Source organism: Balaenoptera physalus, assembly GCF_965194825.1.
Source record: "Balaenoptera physalus genome assembly, chromosome: 17".
Taxonomy (NCBI): Eukaryota; Metazoa; Chordata; class Mammalia; order Artiodactyla; family Balaenopteridae; genus Balaenoptera; species Balaenoptera physalus.
In genome coordinates, this window is record NC_138895.1 from 49,585,696 (window position 1) to 49,611,048 (window position 25,353).

Genomic DNA, 25,353 nt, shown 5'->3' on the forward strand with positions numbered 1-25,353 from the left:
ACTAGACAGCTCCATGTAAAAGAATGAAATTAGAATATTTTCTAACACCATATACAAAAATAAACTCAAAATGGATTAAAGACTTAAATGTAAGACCAGGAACCATAAAACTCCTGAAGAAAATATAGGCAAAACATCCTTTGACATAAGTTGTAGCAATATTTTTTTGGATCTGTCTCCTAAGGCAAAGGAAACAAAAGCGAAAATAAACAAATGGGACCTAATTAAACTAAAAAGCTTTTGCACGGCAAAGGAAACCACCAACAAAACAAAAAGACAACCTACTGAATGGGAGAAGATATTTGCAAATGATAAGATCGATAAGGGGTTAATATCCAACACATACAAACAGCTCCAACAACCCATGTCAAAACAAACAACTCGATTAAAAAATGGGCAGAAGATCTGAATAGACATTTTTCCAAAGGAGATATACAAATGGCCAACAGGCACATGAAAAGATGACCAACATCATTAATCATCAGAGAAATGCAAATCAAAACCACAATGAGATATCACCTCACATCTTTCAGAATGGCTATCACCAAAAAGACCGCAAAGAGCAAATGTTGGCAAGGATGTGGAGAAAATGTAACCCTTGTGCACTGTTGGTGGGAATGTAAATTGGTATAGCCACTGTGGAAAATGGTATGGGGGTTTCTCAAAAAACTAAAAATAGAACTACCATATGATCCAGCAATTCCATTCCAGGGTATATATTCAAATAAAATGAAAACAAATACCGTATGCTAACACATATATATGGAATCTAAAAAAAAAATGGTTCTGAAGAACCTAGGGGCAGGACAGGAATAAAGACGCAGACGTAGAGAATGGACTTGAGGACATGGGGAGGGGGAAGGGTAAGCTGGAATGAAGTGAGAGAGTGGCATGGACATATATACACTACCAAATGTAAAACCGATAGCTAGTGGGAAGCAGCTGCATAGCACAGGGAGATCAGCTCGGTGCTTTGTGACCACCTAGAGGGGTGGGATAGGGAGGGTGGGAGGGAGACACAAGAGGGAGGAGATATGGGGATATATGTATATGTATAGCTGATTCACTTTGTTATACAGCAGAAACTAACACACTATTGTAAAGCAATTATACTCCAATAAAGATGTTAAAAAAAAAAAGAAAACACTAATTCGAAAAGATATATGCACCCCAGTGTTCATAGCAGCATTATTTACAATAGCTAGGATATGGAAACAACTTGTGTCCATCAACAGATGAATGGATAAAGAAAATGTCACACACACACACACTGGACTACTACTCAGTCTTAAAAAAAGAGTGAAATTTTGCCATTTGCAACAACATGGATGGAGTTGGAGGGTATTATGCTTAGTGAAATAAGTCAGAGAAAGGGAAATACTATATGATAAAACTTATATGTGGAATTTAAAAAATAAAATAAAATAGTGGATATAACAAAAAAGAAACAGACTTACAGACATAGAGAACAAACCAGAGGGGAGAGGAAAGCAGGGAGGGACAAGGTAGGAGTATTGGATTAAGTGGTACAAACTACTATGTATAAAATAAATAAGCTACAAGGGTATGTTATACAGCACAGGGAATATAGCCAATATTTTATAATAACTATAAATGGAATATAACCTTTAAAAATTGTGAATCACTATTTTGTACACCTATAACTTATATAATATTGTAAATCAACTATACCTCAAAAAAAAATAATAAAGATGTATTAAAACAAACAAACAAAAAAACCACCTGACTGACTGACATGGTCCAAAGCTGTGGTTTTTAGAGGTTTCATTGATTTGCATTTGATAAAAATTCAAACATATTTTACCCTAAAAAAAAAAATCACGTGGCCATAGATGTATGGGTTTATTTCTGGACTCTCTATTTCATTGGTTTATATGTCTATCCTTATGTCGTACCACACTGTTTTGATTACTGTAGCTTTCCATAAGTTTTGAAATCTGAAGTGTAAGTCCTTTGATTTTGTTCTCTTTTTCAAGATTGTTTTGGCTATTCTAGGCCCCTTGAAAGTCCACATGAATTTGAGGATCAGCTTTTCCATTTCTTCCCAAAAAGCTGTGGAGTTTTGATAGGGATTATGTTGAATCTGTAGACTGCTTTGTATAGTATTAATATTTTAACAACATTAAGTCTTCCTATCCATGATCAAGAGATGTTTTTCCATTTATTTAATTTCTTTCAGCAATATTTATTATACAAGTCTTTTGCTGCCTTGATTAAATTTATTCCTAAATATTTTATTCCTTTGGATGCTATTGTAAATGGAATTATTTTTGTAATTTCCTTTCAGGATTTTTCATTGCTAATTTATAGAAACAAATGATTTTTGCATGTTGATCTTGTACCCTGAAATCACTGAATTTGCTTATTAGCTCTAGTAGTTGTTTGTGTGTGTGTGTATTCTTGGGAATATATGTACATTTATATATATATAGGTATATATAGATAGATAATCTGTATATAATCATGTCATCTATGACATAATCATGTCATCTCTGTAGATAATCATGTCATCTATGAATAGAGATAGTTTTACTTTTTCCTTTCCAATATATATGTCTTTTATTTCTTTTTCTTGTCTAATTGATCAGGCTACAACTTCCAGTACAATGTTGAGTAGCTGCAGTGAAAACAGAATCTTTGTCTTGTTCCTGAGCTTCAGGGGAAAGCTTTCAGGATTTCACTATTGAGTATGATGTTAGCTGTTTTTCATAAAAGTACTTCATCATGTTGAGAAATTTTACTTCTCTTCTTAGTTTTCTGAGTGTTTTTATCATGAAAGGGTGTTGGATTTTGTCAAGTTCCTTTTCAGTGTCAGTTATGATGGTGTCAGTTTTTCCCCTTGTCCTTTAATGTCATGTGTTGCATAGATTGATTTTCTACTGTTGAACTACTCTTCCATTCCTGATATAAATCCCACTTGGTCATGATGTATAATCCTTTTAACAGTTTGCTAGTATTTCATTGAGGATTTTTGTATCTACCAGCTACCCAAACCACCCCACCCCAGGGTACTGAAGTCTTTGTGGTCTTTAGATCTAATGATTTTCTTTAGTCCTTATGCAGTCAAAACTCTTGGTCATTCCTCCCTTTGATATTTGTTACTGTTGACTCCTTTCTCCCTGAAATACTCTTTCTTCTTGGTTTCTGAGGCAGTACACCCTCCTGTTTTCTCTCTCATTTCTAGGTACTCCTCCATCTCCACTGGAGATTCTCATCATCCTTTAAGTGTTTTATTTCTTAGGGATCCTTTGGAAGATCTCGGTGACTCCATTCACACTCAAACTTCAGTGATCCTTTTTATGCCAGCAACCCCAAGTCAATGTCTCTGGATAAGGCCTCCTCTGATCTACATTTGGAGCCACCTCCTGAACAACTCCTCTGGAATGTCCCACAGGTAGTTAAATACCCAACAGGACTCACAGGTCTTTCATGTTCAGGCCTCTGCTTACCTTTGCAGGGAAATGTTAAGGGGCATTTCAGTCTTAAGGAAAGAGGTACAGCATTCATTTCATTTGAATCTCAGTTATGTTGGTTTCTAGCTCTTCATGCTTGAGAGAATTCCTTAGCTTCTTCCTTGTGTTTCTCTTGCTTCATTTGTAATGTGGGGACAATACTTGGTATGAAGATTAATGATAATGAAAAATGATAATGTGTGTAAAGGTCTTGACCCATATTAAGTTCTAAATAAATGGCAGCTATTTAGTAATAGTATTGGTCAGACATACAAGGGAATAGAAAATAATACTAGCTGTCCATCGTTTCTACTGACACTGACTTAAGCTTCCATCCATTTTTATGCTGGGTGGGACTTGAGCAGCAGATACCAGATGAAGAGTACTGGAGCCTTCCTCTGGGTCCAGTCTGGGGATTTATCACTATAATAAGATCATCTTTTTATTGTTAAGCCCCTTTTGGTTAGTGATCCAAAATTGGATGTTATTCTGCTGTATAGAAAACTGTATTTATTAATTAGTGTGTTTTTATACTCATTGCTTGCCTTAAGGTGATCATCCATCCACTGATTTTTATTTAAGTACTAGTGGTTTTCTACTTCCTCTGTCTTTGTGCTTCAAATTCTGGCTTTACCATTCATGAAACAGAATGGGAAATAGATTCATTAAAAATCAGATTAGAATTTGTTACAAGAGAAAGCTGGGAAGTCTCTGCATTTAGTGCTTTGAAATGATGAATTGCTTTGTTTTAAATATTAAGACACCCATCAATGAAATATTTATGCATCATTTGCCTATTTAAATATCAATTCAATAATCAATTATTAAAGCTCTGATAAGTACCTGAAATCTTTCAATCAAGATCAAAGGAATTTTAAAATTTGAATAAGGTATTGTACTGGAAATTTTACTGTCTTTTTAAGGTTCACTTTAAAAACTAGGTGCCTGTTTTATGTGAGTTCTTTGCTAAAATCATTTTTAAATGGCTTAAAAATCACTTGGACTTTTTTTTTTTTTTTCAAATTATCTTCTCCCAGTCCCTTAACATAAGGAAAGGGTGCCCTAACTTTGGGTGCAATTATTATATTCAAGTTTTAGTAACTTCATTCATTCACTTCTAAACTGTAAATGAAAGAAAAGTACGTATTTTGTAAGACCTACCTCGACACGTATGCTTTGATGAATGGAATGATTTTGAAATGCCGGTTTTCACGTCCCAAGCTCTTCAGCGTTTGAAGAGTTAAATCCGGGGTTGGCTTCCGTCCCTAGCCCGGGAAGCCACTAGGGCTCGGAGCGCGGCCTCCGCTGTTAACTCTCTGGGCCGACCGGCCCCCCAAAGGCGCCGGAACCGCCGGATTCCGCCCGAGGGGCGGGCCCACTCTGCCCGGCTTCTCCCGCGACCCCGCCCCTGCGCCGGCACCGCCGCGGCCTCCCTGGTAGTTGCTCGCGATGATGCAAACGCTCACTTCCCGCATCCACTCCCCACAGAGGCCGCGGAGCCGGCGCCAGCCGGGCGCGCCGCCGAGCCGCGCGCCATGGGCAACATCCAGAAGAAGCTGACGGGCAAGAGCGAGGGCGGCCGGCGGCCGGAGAGGGGCGCGCCGCGGCGGGGCCGGGCGCCGGAGGCCGGCGCGGACAAGCGGGACCGGCTGCGGGCCCCGGCGACGGCGGGCGGTGCCAGTGGGCACCCGGGCGGCGGGCGGGGCGCCGGGGACCCCGCGGCCAGCGCGCCCCCTGGGACCGGCGCGTCCCCCGGACCTGGCGCGCCGCCGCCGACGGCGCCCGCCGTCCAGGTCGGCCCCGCCGGCCTGAAGAGCCAGGGCAACGAGCTCTTTAAAAACGGGCAGTTCGCCGAGGCGGCTCTCAGGTACTCGGCGGCGATCGCGCAGCTGGAGCCTGCAGGTGAGTGAGCTGCGCCCGCGGGGTCCCTGGTCCCTCGGGCTGCGGCTCGCGGGACCTGAAGGGGCCACCGCGGGAGAGGGGCGGGCCACCTCCCGAATGACAGGCGCTCGCCCTGTAGGTTCCTTCCCAGTAACCGAGGGCAGGGCGGGAGCGACTCCACCTCCGGGAGCTGTACCTTGGAACGCGTAGCGTGTGCCCGGGCCGGGCACGGTTGCAGCGGTCCCTTACGGGCTTGGCCTCTGTGGCCACTGCGGGCACAGGGAGGTCCTCGGAGCTGCATTAGCAGCGGGGTGTAGGACTGCAGTGCCGCGGGAGACCTCAGTCGTCTGGTGAACTGTGATTTCGCTAATGGATTTTAACTGTATTTAATTAACTGTGATTTTAGGAAGTGGAAGTGCAGATGATCTAAGTATCTTATATTCAAATAGAGCAGCATGTTACCTAAAAGACGGAAACTGCAGTGGCTGCATTCAAGATTGTAACAGGTAAACTGCCCGTTTTCAGCTTTGTCAGGAGATTATCATTTCACTGTGATGAATGCAGTATTTAATATAGTAAATTTTCTGCATAAGAGTCTAATTTCTTAAGACATTTAAGATGTGTTAATTGGTTAATACATAGAACTCGTAAATCCTTTCACATATATGAAGACAATTATAGAAGATTGTGCAAACTTTTTTCACTTCCACTGCTATCACCTTAATTCATACTCTTTTTCACATCAATCACAGAGTACTGGAGAAGGCTTCTAACTAGTCTCTCTGCTTCCTCTAATCCACTGTGGCATCAGAATAGCTTTTCTGGAAGCATTATTTTGTGCAGACTGTTTCAGTGGGTGTTCAGTGGCTCAGTATGGTCTTCTAGATGATTATAACCTCCTCTGTCACCACACTGCCCCCCAAAAAAGCTTTCTGCTCCCATTTGGTCCATATCTATAATGCCCTCTGTACATCTTTGCTTTTCAGAAATCCTTCCTCTTCAGCTTCCCCATCCTCTCTGCTTTCCTCGTCACCTCAGGCTCCCTGGTCATCTGCATGGCTGTAATGCTTGCACTGTCACTCTCACACCTGTAGGTACTTACGTCATCCACTGCATTGGATTTTAAGCTCCCTGAGGTCAAGAAGCATGTATTATAGGGTTGCATCCCTCAAGCACATTAGTCACCCATGGTACTCAACAAGTTACTTGCTGAGATGGATGAATATATTTACATGAATAAAAAGTATCGTTTTACCATTAAATAATAAGCCTGCTTCAGGAGCCCTTTGGAAAGAAGCTACTATTAGTGCATCTAAAACATAAGAAGCCATATGTACTGGTTTAACCTTCACAGTTTTGGTTTACTCCGGTAGTCTGGTATAATTGTTAATATCACCCCCTTTCACTCTCAGAAGCCCTAGTTTGGATAGCATATGTGGACACCTTGATTATAAGGAAAACAATTTTTTTTTTCCATTGATAGTATCATTTTATTGATATGGGTAAAATCTTGCTGGTATCTGTGCCTGCAGTTTAAAAAGAAGGCCGTGAGCTGCTTGGATTTTTTGCCAATTTTACATATTCAGATTTAAAATCAGTAATATTTATATTCACTTTGGTCTGACTCTAGACCCCACCTACTGCTGTGCTTGCTCACACTAGCTAATTGTTACGTTTTCAGGATCTTGTGAGTTGGTTGAAGTCAAGTTGGTAGTTGAAATCTGCCATGGTTGGAGTACTACTAATACCATGAAAATTGGCAGATGCCCCAAATCTGGACCTTTTTTCTCAGGAGAGCCAGTTGTTAAACATTTACCGCTGCCCATAACTAACAACAGACCACGTGTATTTGCAGATTATCAGGCACGTTGTGACTTGCAGCTAAGAACCTTTCAGTTCAAGTGTGTGATGGTAATACATTACCCTTCAGACTTGTCTTAGGTCTTCCTTCAGTGAGTGAGTTCAGGACTCTAGTTAAAAACAGCGGACTCGCTTTATCCTTAAGTGAGAGAGAGAAAGGTGGCAGACATTTTCTTGCTAAAATGTGTTTCAGTGTAGACCCAGGAGGAGGTCACAGAGGAGACTCTGGGGTCAGGAGTGGGGGCGGGCGCTAGAATGGAGGTTTGCCCTGGAGGAGAGCGGGAGATTGCCTGCAGGGGAGGGAGGGAGGTGGGTGGTGGTTTAGGTAAGGTGTCCTTAGTTAAGAGCTGTGTTCTAGGCCGAGGAATCTGGCTCTGCTGGTCAGTACTGACCTTTCTAGAAACCGACTTACTTAGATGTTTTCTTTGATACCTGGTGTATGAGTCTTAGCATAAGGGCATGGGGTGATTTTACTCCAAAGCAGTGATTCTCAAACTCATTTCAGTGCCAGGGAAACCATGATTTACTTATGCGAACATGTTGAAATATGGCTGTATTTAAATCTGTATAAACTAGGAACCAATTATTAGCAGAAGGATGACTGTTTTCTCTTCACCTCAAAAAGATTACATACATTTTAAAGGGAGCCTATTTTTTAGTTTTTCAGTTAATTATCTTTGCTCCTTGGAGAGTTGTTTCCTGTTGCAGGAGCGCTTATTACAAAACAAGTGGTAGCAGGATTCAAACAGCGAAAAAGAAAAACTCCCGGGGGCAAAGTTTAAAATAAGGGAGAGGGGGAACCTATGAAATAACTTGTATGCATTTTTGGGGAAAAGTCTTTGATTTTAAGTGTCTACACTCCTGGGGCCTACTCCGAAGCACTTCCCTTGAGCTCTTTCCCAGGGGCTTATGGAGAGCAGCTGTTGGGAGCCTGAGGTGTGTTTGAGGAGCTCAGTGGCTGCAGGCCCTGCCCTCTCCTCGCCTCAGCATCTCCAGGTTCCTAGGTTAGGCTTCCAGGTGAAGCATGAAACAGGGTTATGACACCTAAGAAAAGTTTAAAACCAAATGATTTTAAACAATAAAACAATTTCTAGAAATAATTCTAGAATTTCTAGAATTATTTCTAGAAATTTCTAGAAATTCTAGAATTATTTCTAGAAATTACTTGTCATTCTTATAATTGCTTATCAGCTAAAAGAAAAATCTTCACTGTTCCCATCTGTCAGAGAATCTTTTTGGGTTATCTAAACCACATCAAAAATCTTTCACTGACTTTCCATTGAGGGTATTCTGACAGAATCTAGACGAATGAATGTTGCCTAGTAATCCTCTGCTTTTTCTCATCTTTGCTCCTCGCAGACGGACTTGAAATTAGAAGACGATTTAAGAGTCTTAACTGTGTTAACTTGAATAGTTAAACTTTTGTAAACTCTGGTTTAAAAGTTCTCTGTGTGTGTTTGCTTTTATGAATGGATGTGCTTTTTTTTTTTTTTTTTTCTTCTAGTGGAATTCCCACTTAAAAGCTCACATTCATTTTCAGGATTGTGGTTAAAGAGAAAACACCTTGCATTTACTTGGCTGGGCAATGCTAAAAATTAAACGCATCATCTCATTCAGTTTTAGATTCCACGCCTACCTCAGGTCAATCTTGTGGATAAATAGCACCTTGGGTGTTGGAAGTCTTTGGTAAAATGGGGGTAGTCTTGTGTTTGTGACCTATATTTATAATCACTGTTTGTGTAGTTAATATCCCCTAAGCATTTAACTAAGGTAGATTTAAGGCAGTGGTACAGATGCCCAGAAACCTGTTTTCTAGTGTTTGAGTGTTTTTAATAGACTTTAATTTTATTTTTAAAATAATTTTTACTGGTTACAAGAGTAACACATACCTATTATAGAAAAAAATCTTAAAACCCAGTACAACGCAAAGGAGATCATTAAAATCATCCCCAATCCTAACACCTAGGCAGAGCAAAATTGGTTATTTTTCAAAGAAATGAAGCTAATTAGGTTTAATGACATTTCTAGAACAAATTCTATGGTACGCAGCTGAGGAACACACCCACACGTGCAGTTGAGTATCTGTACAATGTAGAGCAGCGGTCCCCAACCTCTTGGGCACCAGGGACCAGTTTCGCGGAAGACAGTTTTCCTTGGATTGGGGGGGATGGTTCAGGAAGTCACGCGAGGGACTGGGAGGTGGGGAGCGGCAGGTGAAGCTTCGCTCGCTCACCCGCCGCTCACCTCCTGCTGTGCAGCCTGGTTCCTAACAGGCCGTGGACCGGTACCGGTCCGTGGCCCAGGGGTTGGGGACCCCTGAATGGCAGGTGACTCCAAGTTCCTTTATCTGTGGTGCTCTTGTTTCCGTTCGTGGTAGAAAGAGTGTAGGCCCTGCAGGTTCATTTGGGAGGGGTTTGCCGAGTCCCTCCAGTGGCCTGGCAGTGATCTAGGCACTGGGATACAGTGGTGATCAGCTCCCGCAACGCCCTTGCTTTCCTGTAGCTTAAATTCAGAAGAACGGGCACGTGGGCAGACGGCTCCCTGTGTCTCTCCGTTTCCTCACCTGCAACATGAACATATTACTATTTACCTTGCAGGCTTGTTGTGACATTAGGTGAGAATGTCTGCAGAGACTAGCACCGGCAGATGTTGTCGGAGCTTCCTCTTTCCAGATCACTGTAGACAGGAATAGACAGCAGATCTCTAGGACTGTTGGGGAGAAAGTCAAGAAGCCCTCACTCGTGCTTTTCCTGAAGCAAGTTAAATGTCTGATATATAAACTGCTCATGCATAAGAATTACCAAAAGAGCAAACCTTTATCCCCACTGTGGACAGTCTGGCACAGAGATTTGTTAGTGGATTATTAGCTCTTCATAGGATCTCTGCACGGAGTACTTCTTTACAGTTTCAGCTGATTTTGTTAAAACTAAGAGTACAATAGTTTTCATTCATAAATACAATCCTTTGATTGTATGCTTTATTTCAGAGTATAATGAAGTGCCTTAAATAGTGAGGTAGCTTTAAGCAGTTACTTCAGACAAAACCAAGGAACATAACCTTGAAATACATCTCTAGTGATATTGGAAATGCTTCATAGACTAAAAAGTGCAAGGTGAAAATTCATGACTTACAAGAAATCATTGGATACTTACTCCCTTGATTTCCTCGGGTCTATGTTTGAAGCCCTTTGGCAGCAAGTAAATCATAGTCAACTGTATTAAGTTTTGGAGAGCTGATTTTCGAAATGCAGTGTAGGTTTTGTGGTTCTGTGCTAAGTGCCTTATTAAATACATAGGTGCAAATAAAAATTTTCCTTTTAATCTGTCAATAACAAGAACCTGTTGAAAGCCTACTCTGTGCCTGGTGCCATGATGGGCTCTGCTAGTACACAGGGGAGTGGGAGGGAGGGCACCGCCTGCTGTCAGGGAGTTCAGTCTCACTGGGGGAAAGAGTAAATGCCAAAGGGCTTCAATACTGGTTTAAAAGAAAGGAAGTAACCACAGATTTGATTGCTCTGCTACTCTGGGTTTGCCTTTCTGGTATGTTGCCAGATCCCCAAGGTAAAATATCAGATATGTATGTGAGAGTCCAGTCCTATCGGATACATTCAGTTAGTGTAAGTTAGGGAGTAATTTTCAAAACAAATGACAGTGTAATATTTCTGTCTCCTTTAGGGCTCTGGAACTTCATCCATTCTCAATCAAGCCTCTTCTTCGACGAGCAATGGCCTATGAAACTTTAGAGCTGTATCAGAAAGCTTATGTGGATTATAAAACAGTGTTGCAAATAGACTGCGGAATCCAGATAGCAAATGACAGTGTTAACAGGTAACCTAATCAGAGGCAGCCGCCTGAGGTCTAGTTGTTTTCTAATGGAATGAGATTTTATTTTCCTCCCCTCCTTCAAGAACGATATCAAAGTGTAGACGTGTTCTTTGTTACTGGCATTACATGAATGATTGCCTTCTTTCATTCCTTCAAAACCAAATGGTTTTGATGGATGTCTTCATGAGCCTGCTAGATATTTGTGTTATATACCCTTTAAATAGACACTCATCTAGGATGAGTATTAACTTAAAATGGTAAAATAGCAAAGAATTTGGTTCTAATTTATATTATGACCTATTTACCCCCTGGGTGAGAATGAGAAGGTAAGAATTTCCAGACTTCATAAATTGCTTTCAGGTGAACTTTGAAAATTACTACTTGGATAACGTTTCTAGTTATGTATAATATTTTCTGACCCCATTTGTCCAAAGTATAATTTCTTCCAAGTATGTGTACATTACACTGAGCCTCGTGTTGGTCTAGTGTACCATGCCCCACTCCCCACAAAAAGACAGAAAGGGAAAAAAAAAATGACATAGTCTCTGTCTTTAAGCAAACTAGAACATAGCTAGGGGGAACAACTTAACATAAGACAGATTCTCCCCAAGTGTGAACATTAGTGAGGTGGGGATCACAGAGAGGTCAGGCTGCCTTTGTCTGTGTGGGCCGCAGTTGTTGGAGAGGTGAAGGGCGTTGAGAGACCACGAGGGGACCTTGAACAAAGCTATGGAAAACGAGAATGGCAGGTTTCGGATTAATTCTTTTTTTAAGATCCTGCCTTACCTCCCCACCTGGTCCCACTGCACTTGGAAAGATCTGTGTGGAGAGTGGGCAGCCGTTCCTTGGTACTTTTACCATGTGGTCGCTCAGGACCTGTCTGGTCCCAGCCTGTCTGGAAGTAAAGGGTAGATATTGGTTATTGGATCTGAGTGGGACCAGATGGAACTGTGGGCATTCACAGCTTGGTCTCCATCCTGTAGAATCAGGCATGTCACTGAGAGCTCTCCAAGCCTTTTCTGCCGCTGCACAGCTGCCTTGCTGCACGTCATCTGCTGCCTCCTCATATGTGTCTGAAGGCTCTTCTTCCCCCTTTTTGTCTGGTTAATTCCTTCTTGTCCTGAAGAAGAAGACTTTCCCTGATCCACCATCTCCCCAGCACACGTGCCCTTCAGGCTCCTCTCCTACCACCTGTGCCTTCTTTCCATATTGTTTGTAAATTCTCTGCCTTCTCTTTTTGTAAAGTTCTTTTTCTCTCATTCTTCTAGGAGTTCCTGGAGGTCGCGGTTGTGTTTTACCCGTCTCTGTAGTTGCGGTACTTTGTACAGTAGGCATCCTCAGTAAAATTGTGTGGAATGAATGCATTCTCCAACAGACAGAGCGTGGCTCACCCCATGCTGTGGAATTCTGCTCTTAATTTGCCCATCCTCTGTCTGGGAGTCTCCGAGATGGTTGGGGAAAGTAGGATCTTCTCCCAGGGTTAGGGGTTCTTGTGAAACACAGAAGTATCTAACAGAGAGACAAGGGGCCTGTTGAGGAGGTGTTTTAGGAAATCTGGTTCATAATGATAGGCTGAATGGTCTGAAGGGAGGAATTTATGTCTGAGAGACTGTGGTCATTCACATTTCTGAACCTTCTGCATTATGCTTTGTTAAAAAATTGAAGTAAAATTCACATAACAAGTAAATTAACTATTTTAAGGTGTACAATTTAGTGGCCTTTAGTACACTCACAGTGTTGTGCAGCCATCACCTTTAACTAGTTCCAAAATATTTCATCCCCAAAGGGAAACTCTGTCCCCATTAAGCAGTCACTCCTCATTCTCCCTTTCCAAGCACCTGGTCTGCTGTCTCTGTGGATTTACCCTTTCTGGATAGTTCATATAAATAGAATCATACAATATGTACCTTTGGTGTCTGGCTTATTTCACTTAGCATAATGTTTTCAAGGTTGGTCCACGGTGAGGCATGTATGTTGACGTCATTTCTTTTTATGACTGAATAATATTCTGTCGTATGGATGTATCACATTGTGTTTATCCATTCATCCGTTGATGGACCTTTCAGCTGTTTCCACCATTTGGCTGTTGTGAATAGTGCTGCTATGAACATTCACGTGCAAGGTTTTGTTTGCATACCTGTTTTCAGTTCCTTTTGGCGTACACCTAGGCATGGAATTGCTTTGTCATATGGTAATTCTGTTTAGCTTTTTGAGGATTGTATTGTAATTTTTATATGTACTCAAGAAGGTTCTTTTACACAAGTTGACTTTTAAGACTCATTCATTTTTTTAAATCGAATGGCTCTTGCTGATACATCGTTTGATAAGAAGATGAGGAGGCTTTGTCTGGTTTTGCCATATGTATCTTCTATAAAATATCCATTTAGAAAATTTCACTATTCCTTTTCATGAATCCCATATTTATGCTTGCTTTGCCACCTAAGCCACAGAAGCTTTTTTTTTTTTTAATTTAAACATCTGTGCTTATTTCGTATGTGTCTTCCATTAACCGTATCCCTCTCCAGGAATCTTATGTGTTACATTTCCCTGCATATACTTATTTATTCCCAGGCAACACATCATCTCTTTTCAGCTGCTTCTTCCTTACCTCTCTGCTAGTAATACAAGTTTTGCTTGAAAATTCTTTTTTTCTAAAATTTTCTTTCTTTTTCTTCTGCTATTGTGGGTGGTTATACATTTATTTTTTCAAATTTATTTTTTACACTAAAATATATGAGATGTGGTTATCATAACCAAAGATCACTATTGAAATTTCGGTTTATGAAATTGTAGGGAAAGTGTATGTATTACGTTTGCCTCTATATAAATATAAAATTTTTTTCACACAAAAAGTACTACTGAGCTAACTAATTTGAATGCATTCTACTAATTACCAGTAACTTTCTCAGTCTTGGGGACCACCTTTTTAAAATTATTTATTTATTTTTAACATCTTTATTGGAGTATAATTGCTTTACAACGGTGTGTTAGTTTCTGCTTTATAACAAAGTGAATCAGCGATACATATACATATATCCCCGTATCTCCTCCCTCTTGAGTCTCCCTCCCTCCCACCCTCCCTATCCCACCCCCTGGGTGGTCACAAAGCACCGAGCTGATCTCCCTGTGCTATACGGCTGCTTCCCACTAGCTATCTATTTTACATTTGGTAGTGTATATATGTCCATGCCGCTCTCTCGCTTCGTCCCAGCTTACCCTTCTCTCTCCTCGTGTCCTCAAGTCCATTCTCTGCGTCTGCGTCTTTATTCCTGTCCTGCCCCCAGGTTCTTCAGAACCTTTTCTTTTTTTTTTTTTAAATTTAGATTCCATATATATGTGTTAGCATACAGTATTTGTCTTCCTCTTTCTGACTTACTTCACTCTGCATGACAGACTCTAGGTCCATCCACCTCACTACAAATAACTCCATTTCGTTTCTTTTTATGGCTGAGTAATATTCCATTGTATATATGTGCCACATCTTCTTTATCCATTCATCTGTCGATGGACATTTAAGTTGCTTCCATGTCCTGGCTATTGTAAATAGAGCTGCAGTGAACATTGTGGTACATGACTCTTTTTGAATTACGGTTTTCTCTGGGTATATGCCCAGTAGTGGGATTGCTGGGTCGTATGGTAGTTCTATTTTTAGTTTTTTAAGGAACCTCCATACTGTTCTCCATAGTGGCTGTATCAATTTACATTCCCACCAACAGTGCAAGAGAGTTCCCTTTTCTCCAAACCCTCTCCAGCATTTATTGTTTGTAGATTTTTTGATGATGGCCATTCCGACTGGTGTGAGATGATACCTCATTGTAGTTTTGATTTGCATTTCTCTAATGATTAGTGATGTTGAGCATCCTTTCATGTGTTTGTTGGCAATCTGTATATCTTCTTTGGAGAAATGTCTGTTTATTTATTTTTTTTATTTTTGTTTTTATTTCCAATTCTCTAGGAGGTGGGTCAGAAAGGATCTTGCTGTGATTTATGTCATAGAGTGTTCTGCCTATGTTTTCCTCTAAGAGTTTTATAGTGCCTGGTCTTACATTTAGATCTTTAATCCATTTTGAGTTTATTTTTGTATATGGTGTTAGGGAGTGTTCTAATTTCATTCTTTTACATGTAGCTGTCCAGTTTTCCCAGAACCACTTATTAAAGAGGCTGTCTTTTCTCCATTGTATATTCTTGCCTCCTTTATCAAAAATAAGGTGACATAGGTGTGTGGGTTTATCTCTGGGTTTTCTATTCTGTTCCATTGATCTGTATTTCTGTTTTTGTGACAGTACCATGCTGTCTTTGATTACTGTAGCTTTGTGGTATAGTCTGAAGTCCAGGAGCCTGATTCCTCCAGCTCTGTTTTTCTTTCTCAAGATTGCTTTGGCTATTTGGGGTCTTTTGTGTTTCCATACAAATTGTGCAATTTTTTGTCCTAGTGCTGTGAAAAATCACATTGGTAGTTTGATAGGGATTGCATTGAATCTGTAGATTGCTTTGGGTAGTAGAGTCATTTTCACAATGTTGATTCTTCCAATCCAAGAACACGGTATATCTCTCCATCTGTTTGTATCATTAATTTCTTTCATCAGTGTCTTATAGTCGTCTGCATACAAGTCTTTTGTCTCCTTAGGTAGGTTTATTCCTAGGTATTTTATTCTTTTTTTTGCAGTGGTAAATGCGAGTGTTTCCTTAATTTCTCTTTCAGATTTTTCATCATTAGTGTATAGCAATGCAAGAGATTTCTGTGCATTAATTTTGTATCCTGCTACTTTACCAAATTCATTGATTAGCTCTAGTAGTTTTCTGGTAGCATCTTTAGGATTCTCTATGTATAGTATCATGTCATCTGCAAACAGTGACAGCTTTACTTCTTCTTTTCTGATCTGGATTCCTTTTATTTCTTTTTCTTCTCTGATTGCTGTGGCTAAAACTTCCAAAACTATGTTGAATAACAGTGGTAAGAGTGGGCAACCTTGTCTTGTTCCTGATCTTAGTGGAAATGGTTTCCATTTTTCACCATTGAGGACGATGTTGGCTGTGGGTTTGTCATATATGGCCTTTATTATGTTGAGGTAAGTTCCCTCTATGCCTACTTTCTGGAAGGTTTTTACCATAAATGGGTGTTGAATTTTGTTGAAAGCTTTTTCTGCATCTATTGAGATGATCATATGGTTTTTATTCTTCAATTTGTTAATATGGTTTATCACATTGTTTGATTTGTGTATATTGAAGAATCCTTGCATTCCTGGGATAAACCCCACTTGATCATGGTGTATGATCCTTTTAATGTGCTGTTGGATTCTGTTTGCTAGTATTTTGTTGAGGATTTTTGCATCTATGTTCATCAGTGATATTGGTCTGTAGTTTTCTTTCTTTGTGACATCTTTGTCTGGTTTTGGTATCAGGGTGATGGTGGCCTCGTAGAATGAGTTTGGGAGTGATCCTCCCTCTGCTATATTTTGGTAGAGTTTGAGAAGGATAGGTGTTAGCTCTACTCTAAATGTTTGATAGAATTCGCCTCTGAAGCCATCTGATCCTGGGCTTTTGTTTGTTGGAAGATTTTTAATCACAGTCTCAATTTCAGTGCTTGTGATTGGTCTGTTTATATCTTCTGTTTCTTCCTGGTTCAGTCTCAGAGGGTTGTGCTTTTCTAAGAAATTGTCCATTTCTTCCAGTTTGTCCATTTTATTGGCATAGAGCTGCTTGTAGTAATCTCTCATGATCCTTTGTATTTCTGCAGTGTCAGTTGTTACTTCTCCTTTTTCACTTCTAATTCTATTGATTTCAGTCTTCTCCCTTTTTCTCTTGATGAGTCTGGCTAATGGTTTAACAATTTTGCTTATCTTCTCAAAGAACCAGCTTTTTGTTTTATTGATCTTTGCAATTGTTTCCTTCATTTCTTTTTCATTTATTTTTGATCTGATCTTTATGATTTCTTTCCTTCTGCTAACTTTGTGGGGGTTTTTGTTCTTCTTTCTCTAATTGCTTTAGGTGTAAGGTTAGGTTGTTGGAGATGTTTCTTGTTTCTTGAAGTAGGATTGTATTGCTATAAACTTCCCTCTAAGAACTGCTTTTGCTGTGTCCCATAGGTTTTGGGTTGTCGTGTTTTCATTGTCATTTGTTTCTAGGTACTTGTTGGTTTCCTCTTTGATTTCTTCTGTGATCTCTTGGTTGTTAAGTAGTGTATTGTTTAGCCTCCATGTGTTTGTATTTTTTACAGATTTTTTCCTGTAATCGATATCTAGTCTCTTAGCATTGTGGTCGGAAAAGATACTTGATACGATTTTAATTTTCTTAAATTTTCCAAGGTTTGATTTGTGACCCAAGATATGATCTATCCTGGAGAATGTTCCATGAGCACTTGAGAAGAAAGTGTATTCTGTTGTTTTTGGATGGAATGTCCTATAAATATCAATTAAGTCCATCTTGTTTAATGTATCATTTAAAGCTTGTATTTCCTTATTTAGTTTCATTTTGGATGATCTGTGCATTGGTGAAAGTGGGGTGTTAAAGTCCCCTACTATGATTGTGTTACTGTTGGTTTCCCCTTTTATGGCTGTTAGCATTTGCCTTATGTATTGAGGTGCTCCTATGTTGGGTGCATAAATATTTACAATTGTTATATCTTCTTCTTGGATTGAGCCCTTGATCATTATGTAGTGTCCTTCTTTGTCTCTTGTAATAGTCTTTATTTTAAAGTCTATTTTGTCTGATATGAGAATTGCTACTCCAGTTTTCTTTGGATTTCCATTTGCATGGAATATCTTTTTCCATCCCCTTTCAGTCTGTATGTGTCCCTAGGTCTGAAGTGGGTCTCCTGTAGACAGCATATATATGGATCTATTTCGGTATCCATTCAGCCAGTCTATGTCTTTTGGTTGGAGCATTTAATCCACTTACATTTAAGGTAGTTATCAATATGTATGTTCCTATTACCATTTTCTTAATTGTTTGGGGTTTGTTATTGTAGGTCTTTTCCTTCTCTTGTGTTGCCTGCCTAGAGAAGTTCCTTTAGTATTTGTTGTAAAGGTGGTTTGGTGGTGCTGAATTCTCTTAGGTTTTGCTTGTCTGTAAAGGTTTTAATTTCTCCGTTGAATCTGAATGAGATCCTTGCTGGGTAGAGTAATCTTGGTTGTAGGTTTTTCCCTTTCATCACTTTAGATATGTCCTGCCACTCTCTTCTGGCTTGCAGAGTTTCTGCTGAAAGATCAGCTGTTAACCTTATGGGGAGTCCCTTGTATGTTATTTGTTGTTTTTCCCTTGTTGCTTTTAATATTTTTTCTTTGTATTTAATTTTTGATAGTTTGATTAATGTGTGTCTTGGCGTGTTTCTCCTTGGATTTATCCTGTATGGGACTCTCTGCACTTCCTGGACTTGACTATTTCCTTTCCCATATTAGGGAAGTTTTCAACTATAATCTCTTCAAATATTTTCCCAGTCCCTTTCTTTTTCTCTTCCTCTTCTGGGACCCCTATAATTCGAATGTTGGTGCATTTAATGTTGTCCCAGAGGTCTCTGAGACTGTCCTCAATTCTTTTCATTCTTTTTCCTTTATTCTGCTCTGCGGTAGTTATTTCCACCATTTTATCTTCCAGGTCACTTATCCGTTCTTCTGCCTCAGTTATTCTGCTATTGATTCCTTCTAGAGAATTTTTAATTTCATTTATTGTGTTGTTCATCATTGTTTGTTTGCTCTTTAGTTCTTCTAAGTCCTTGTTAAACGTTTCTTGTATTTTCTCCATTCTATTTCCAAGATTTTGGATCATCTTTACTATCATTACTCTGAATTCTTTTTCAGATAGACTGCCTATTTCCTCTTCATTTGTTTGGTCTGGTGGGTTTTTACCTTGCTCCTTCATCTGCTGTGTGTTTCTCTGTCTTCTAATTTTGCTTAACTTATTGTGTTTGGGGTCTCCTTTTTGCGGGCTGCAGGTTCGTAGTTCCTGTTGTTTTTGGTTTCTGCCCCCAGTGGCTATGGTTGGCTCAGTGGGTTGTGTAGGCTTCCCGGTGGAGGGGACTAGTGCCTGTGTTCTGGTGGATGAGGCTGGATCTTGTCTTTCTGGTGGGTAGGAACCATGTTTTTTTTAAACCAGATTTTTCCCAAAGACATAATTCAGTTTTGTTTTAAAATCTAAGTATGATATTTTGTAACTTTAAAGTGATGAGAAAGTGATAATCAGGGATGTTATCTCAATATTATGATAGCCATTAGCAAATGTCATTAATACAAGGGCCCTCGTAGTAGACTCCAATATCCTATTCTTTCATCTTTATGCATATGAAAACAAAAAGAGTAGATAATTTTAGAGATGGAAAAAAACACAAGGTAAAGAGTATCTTAACCACAGTTTTCAGGAAGAAGCACTATTCCATGTAACTGCTACTCCTCATCAGTTTTAGCAGCCAGTGTTATAAACCTGTCTTTCGTATACACATTGGGCATAGAAATTCCAAAGTACTGCTGATTATTCTCAAGAGTAATATATTATCAATTTAGTAATTATATGAAATGTTATGTAGGGGATATTTCTTCTAGGCCTCCTAAATTTTAGTTTTATACTTCACTTTTTTAAAAATTAAAATTTTATTGCATATATGTTAAAAAATTTTTTTAACTAATTAGAAATGTCTTAATTTTTTCTTGTGATGCGAAAAGGATCTAACGTTACATAGTTTGGGGCAATTTTTAAGAGTCCTTTTTAAGACTGTTTATGTGGACAGCAAATAGCTTGATTGTGTGCTTTCTACAGGGAAGTACAGAAATGCATAGCATTTGTAAATTTTACTCTTGATATGACCTCCAGTAATATAGAAAGCAAATTGCATGCTCAACAGAGAAAACTGATTTTCTTTTTAGGATAACAAAAATTTTAATGGCCCTGGATGGACCAAGCTGGCGGGAGAAGCTGTCACCCATTCCTGCTGTGCCCACTTCTGCACAATTGCGAGCTTGGCGGCCTGTGGCAGAGACGCCCCCAGACCAAGTGGGAGATTCCTGCAGCCATCACCAACCGGGCATCACAGGTAGGGGAAGCCTACACTTATTTCTTCTGAGGGTTATCGTGAGCTGTGCATATATTTTCACAGTAAAGCAGAAGGTAAGTGCATGAAATCAGGCGTCTGCTATGGGTTTAAGTTAAGACCCTGTTCTCCCTCTTTCTAACTGCAGAGTCTTAAGAAGTTGCTGCACACCTCCAGTGTTTGAGTGTATATGAAAGGGGGAAATATGAGTAACTGTCTCATGGAGTTATTCTCAGGAATAAATGGAGAGATGCATATGAAATACTTAACACATGTGCTGACTGTGTAAGCTTATAGTAGCCTCTTAATAAATGTTAAGTCAGCATTATTATTAAAAATAAGAAAAAAGAATTGAGTAGCATATAGTTCTCTATACACCTTGTATGTGGCAAGGCTAGTTTAATGAGATTGATGTTTTGGAAATAATAAAGCAAAATAAAGCCCTACAACAAATAGAAAGCTACTGACAGCTGAGCAGAATCACCCTGGCTACTGTGATGAGATTCAGTTATAGAAAGCCAAGGAAGGAAGAGATAGGGGCATTAAGAAACTACCATAATAATCCAGTCAAAAGATAAGGGTGGCTTGAATAAAGAGGGTAGTAGAAGAGGTAGTGAGAATTATTAGATTCTAGTTACAATTTAAAGGTAGAGCTGACTAGTTGGATGTGGGAGAAGAGCTACAGATAATTTCAGGGTTTTTGTCTTGAGAAAGTAGAAGGATGGAAGTGCCATTTATTAGATGGGAAAACCGCAGAAAAATTAGATTTGGAACAATCAAGAACTCAGTTTTGGACACATCAAGTTCAGAAAACCTACTAGACATTCAAAAGAACTTAGAGTTTGAGAGGGGAGGGAGGTTGTATTGACATATAAACTTGGAAGCAGGCAGGTTATAAATGATATTTCAAGTTATGAGGTTAGATGAGATCACCAAAGTTTTACAAAGTATAATTGAGAGATCTAAAGATCAAGTCTTAGGGAATGCCATCATTTATTATAAGAACTTCTATGTACTTCCATATGAATTTTATAAATCTCACCATACAGAAATTCTAGAATGTCAAAGATGCAAGGCTTTAATTTAAAACATCGTTTGGTTGTTTACATTTAAGGTTGGGGATGGGGCTATATAACATCTGACTTTGGTTTTACAAAGCCCAGAGGGAGTAGGAACAAAAATTGTTACTCTGTAGTAGCACCTTTCTCCCATCCTGTGGAGTTTGTTTTGGGGAACATGCCCAGGAAGATCTCTATTAAGTAACAACAAGAAAGTATACATTTTTTTCAGGCTGTGCCGCCATGCCAAGCGAAGGGGCCAGAGCCTCACGAATCATGAAATGACTGACAAAAGTTGGGGTCACATGGATCCTTGTAATTTAATCCCAATTTTCTTATAAAATAAACTATAGATTTTCAACAACAACAACAACAAAAAAGCCCTACAACATATATCTAGCAGCAGTACCTCCTTCTGCCTTGTATCGTAGTTGTTCACATCCATACCTACATCCCCACAGTGCTTTCCTCAGAACTTTGTGCAGAGTGTTTAATAAACGTGGCTTCACGCTTGCCTTCTGCTTGAAAGCTGGCTGAGGCTCTATTTCTCCTGCCTGCTTAGGAACCCCATGTGTGCCTGTGTCGAGCTTCATCTTGCAGACACACTGAGCCGTGATGTCCCAATGGCTCACCCTTTTCATTGCCTAGAAAGAAGACGCAGGGAACTTCTGCCAAGGCTTTTAGATGGTTCAGCAGTCCTGGGAAAAACATGGAGATCTCTAGCTTCTAGAATCCATTATTAATGGGGCCTGGCACAAAGCATTTGCTCAATAAAGGGTAGCTATTCATTACTAATAACGTGCATATACTAACCATACTATAGATATGTGATAGTGAATCATAAGCACAAGAATAATCAGCTCTTTCTGTTCATATTTGTGTACTAATTATTAGTGAGACTGGATACCAAAGACTTAAAAACAATGTAGGAAGAAGAGCTTGAGGAAAGTTTTTCAGCAAATTGGAAGAAAAAAAATCCTCTGTAATATTCTGTTTTAGAGCTTAGATACACCAAGATTTATGGGGACTGTCATTTGGCCACATAGTGTGAGTTCTTTTGAAACATGAAACATTAGGCAGAAATATTCTGTAATTTGAAATAAAGGATGAAAAGTTAATATGTCATGCCATTTGTGCAGAGGGACAAATAAGATTATTTTTTACATTCCAAGTTTATACTATAAATTCAGTACATCTATCAAGATTTTTAGATCACAGAATTTAAAGTCATATTTTAAAATTTGTTATGCAATTTTATTTTATATCAAGATACTCCATAGAGTAAAGTTATTACATAGATTTAAAACTTTAAATTTTAACATTTTAGGTATGTTAGAAAACTTTGGTTGCAAGTAACAGAAAATCTGTTGACTTATAACTGTAAGGAATAGTTTTGGCTCAAGTAACTGAAAGGGCCCAGACAGGCTCTAAAATCAGGCACAACTTGTCAGGGCTCAGGCTCTGGCCAGAAATAATAGAACTGTAGCAGTTTTAGACTTCATGTCTGCACATATCAATGTCCAAAGGGGGAGAGACACCATTGCTTTTGGTGGCATTAATTTAAGAATGAGGAGATATGTTGCCCCAAAGACCCAGCTTTTTTAGCCTGTTACTCTGTTGGCTGAGCTCTGTTGGTATTTATTCTAATGGGTTATGTGCCCATTGCTGAACCACTCCCTGTAATGAAGAAGTGCCATGCCATGAGTTCCTGATCAGTGGGGCTTCCCCTGGACACATGGGCTGAGTAGGAGAGGAGTGATAGCTGAATGAATGCTGAGGTACCCTTAGGAAGAAGGAAATGGATCCTGAGGAGTCAGCCATGCTCACTGCAAGATAATAGGCAATAGTAATAGCTGGGACTCTGATCGCAGATAACAGAAAACCCAACCATTAATGTCTTAAGCAAAAGAGGTTGTTTATCGGCACCCCTTGCGGAAAAGTCCACAAGTAGGATAGCTGCAGGGATGGCTGGATTCAGCACTCAGAGGTTATTCTTTAGCTGTCTGTCCTGGCCTCTCTCTTGCTCTGTTGGCCCCATTCTCAGACAGATTCTCCCCTTGCATCGCACGATGGCAAAATAGCTCCTCCTTTTATCCTCATGTTCCACGGGAAAGAGCAAGAATTACCTTACCAGAAGCTGCCACTAAAATCTTATTGTAGCTCATTGGCTCTCATAGGTCCAATTAGACCTAATCTGACCAATTAGATTATTGTGGCTAAGGGAACATAGTGTGCTGGTTAGTAAAACAAAGATTACTCCAAAAGGTAGGGCTAGGGTGGGATTTGCTTTACTTAAACCTTAAGAGCAGAGAGTGGAGGAGGTGTGATTCCAAGGAAACTTGGACTGTTCGAAGATGTCTTAATTCAGGCTTTAATGTGTTTGTTCACTTTTCATGAAATACTTACTACACCAAACACTAGATATTTCTATCTCCAGCAGAGAAAAGAAGGCGTGCCAATATGGATAAAAGGATAGAATCACTTGTATTTTATTTTCTGATTTGAAAAAATAGTGTCATAATTGTATAATCATTTTTACTTATAGCCAATTTATCTTTTTAATTTGTATACAACGTTTTGTTCCATTTAGACTTTAGCTCTGTATGGTTTGTGGTCACTTAATTTACAGTATACTTAAAGTTTTGTAAAGGTGCTTATATGAATACTTGCTCTTTTTTGTGTGTGTCCCATAGATGAAAAAATGTTTAAAACCCTTAAAGAAGAAGGAAATCAATGTGTAAAGGACAAAAACTATAAAGATGCCCTTAGTAAATACAGTGAATGCTTAAAGATTAACAACAAGGAATGTGCCATTTATACAAACAGGCAAGTTCTTTGTAACTTTCTATATTTCTTATGTGAATATTTTTGATGAAAAAATTATAGATAAATTAATTGCCAAAGTTTATTCCCATGATTCTGAGACTCTATATAGCAAATTGTTTTAAGTGAGTGTTTTTTAAAGAGGTGGGGCTATCGGAGAGATTGAAAACATGCTGTGTCTTGGAGCTGGGAGGTCTGACGTGGGCTGCGGTAGGTTCCCGCTTGGCCATCGCTGCCTTGGCTGGTGCTGCTTTGACTCTCCCTGGCGTGTGGCCTCGCCGCGGCTCGTGAGGAGGCCTCAGCGCGGTCCTCCAGAGTGGGAGCAGGAATCAGTTGCCTTTCAAACTAGCGTCTTAGGTGCCCCTTTTCTCTTGAAGTGCTAAGGGAAGGGCCCGGCATCTTCTAATGTGTAGTAGGAATGGGCAGATTTTTCCAGAATGCTGCTCAGGTGCCATGTTTAACACATTATGGTAAAAAAGATAGTTACCTAGAATATGGTGATTTGGGGATTTTTAGGGAGTAGATAGAGTCTGCGGTGACAAGGAAGAATAAGGTATGGTTCCTAAATAGGGGCTCAGCATGGGTTCTCCTAGCCATTTCAGAAAAAATTTTTAAGCTTAATCTCTCACTGCTTTGTTTTTGTACATGTTTTCCTCTTTTGGCAACCTTTTTTGTGAAAAATTCTGTCACTGAACCCAACAGGTATTTTTCTACCTTTCTCCTGTTCGGCCTCAGTGGTCTTGGGCATCAGTGGCCGCTCAGTTTTTCCTGGAGACCACCTCCCCGCTCGGCTGCGGTGCAGACAGCTCACTTGCCTGGCTCTCCCCTTCTCACTTCTCTTTCTTCTTTCCCTGCTGTTCTCGGGCTTCTAAAGGCATAGATCCCTTGTCTGCTCTAATGTTCTCTGGGCCATTTAATCCTCTCCCCAGCTCCATTTACCACCTTCCAATTATGTCCCCCAAATCTCTGTGTCTGAGCCCCGGACCTGAGCGCCTCCCTCCCTTCTGCGCTCACGGTGGGTTAACATCCCTGACCCACGCCTCCCTCTCCAGGCTGTCAACAGCTCAGATGTCCTACCTTCTAAATTCCTTTTGGGCGTGAGCCTTTCTGTCCACCCTCACCGTCAGCCCCTGCTCCGGCTGACACCGGCTCTCCCTAGACGTCTGCAGTGCCCTCCCAGGTGTCCCTGCACAGTCTTGTTCCCTCTGATTCTCCATGCTGCAGCTGGAGCGATCATCCTAAAACATGGTGAACGGATCAGCCTCTGCTTAAAAACCCACCCCTGGACTACCATTAACCTTGGGATAAAGCTCAGCCTCCTGCCGGGACCTTTCTGATCTGGCCTCCCACTCTCCCAGCCTCATCACCACCATAGCGCTCTTTTCTTAGTCCATCAAGACACCGTGTTCTCTGTC

General features: G+C 40.0%; 1 protein-coding gene across 4 annotated transcripts in view; it reads left to right on the top strand.

Annotated features, from left to right (window-relative positions):
- SPAG1 (sperm associated antigen 1) overlaps positions 1-25,353 on the top strand; it is an 89,746-nt gene that overhangs the window by 55,738 nt on the left and 8,655 nt on the right. For 3 of the 4 annotated variants that reach the window (XM_082432702.1, XM_082432704.1, XM_082432705.1), the window contains 5 exons: positions 4,962-5,375; positions 5,761-5,860; positions 10,889-11,041; positions 19,894-20,060; positions 23,809-23,941. In XM_082432702.1, coding sequence (XP_082288828.1) covers positions 4,962-5,375; positions 5,761-5,860; positions 10,889-11,041; positions 19,894-20,060; positions 23,809-23,941 — 967 coding nt within the window. The remainder of the gene's footprint in view (positions 1-4,961; positions 5,376-5,760; positions 5,861-10,888; positions 11,042-19,893; positions 20,061-23,808; positions 23,942-25,353) is intronic. The other variant, XM_082432703.1, reaches the window with a different exon arrangement.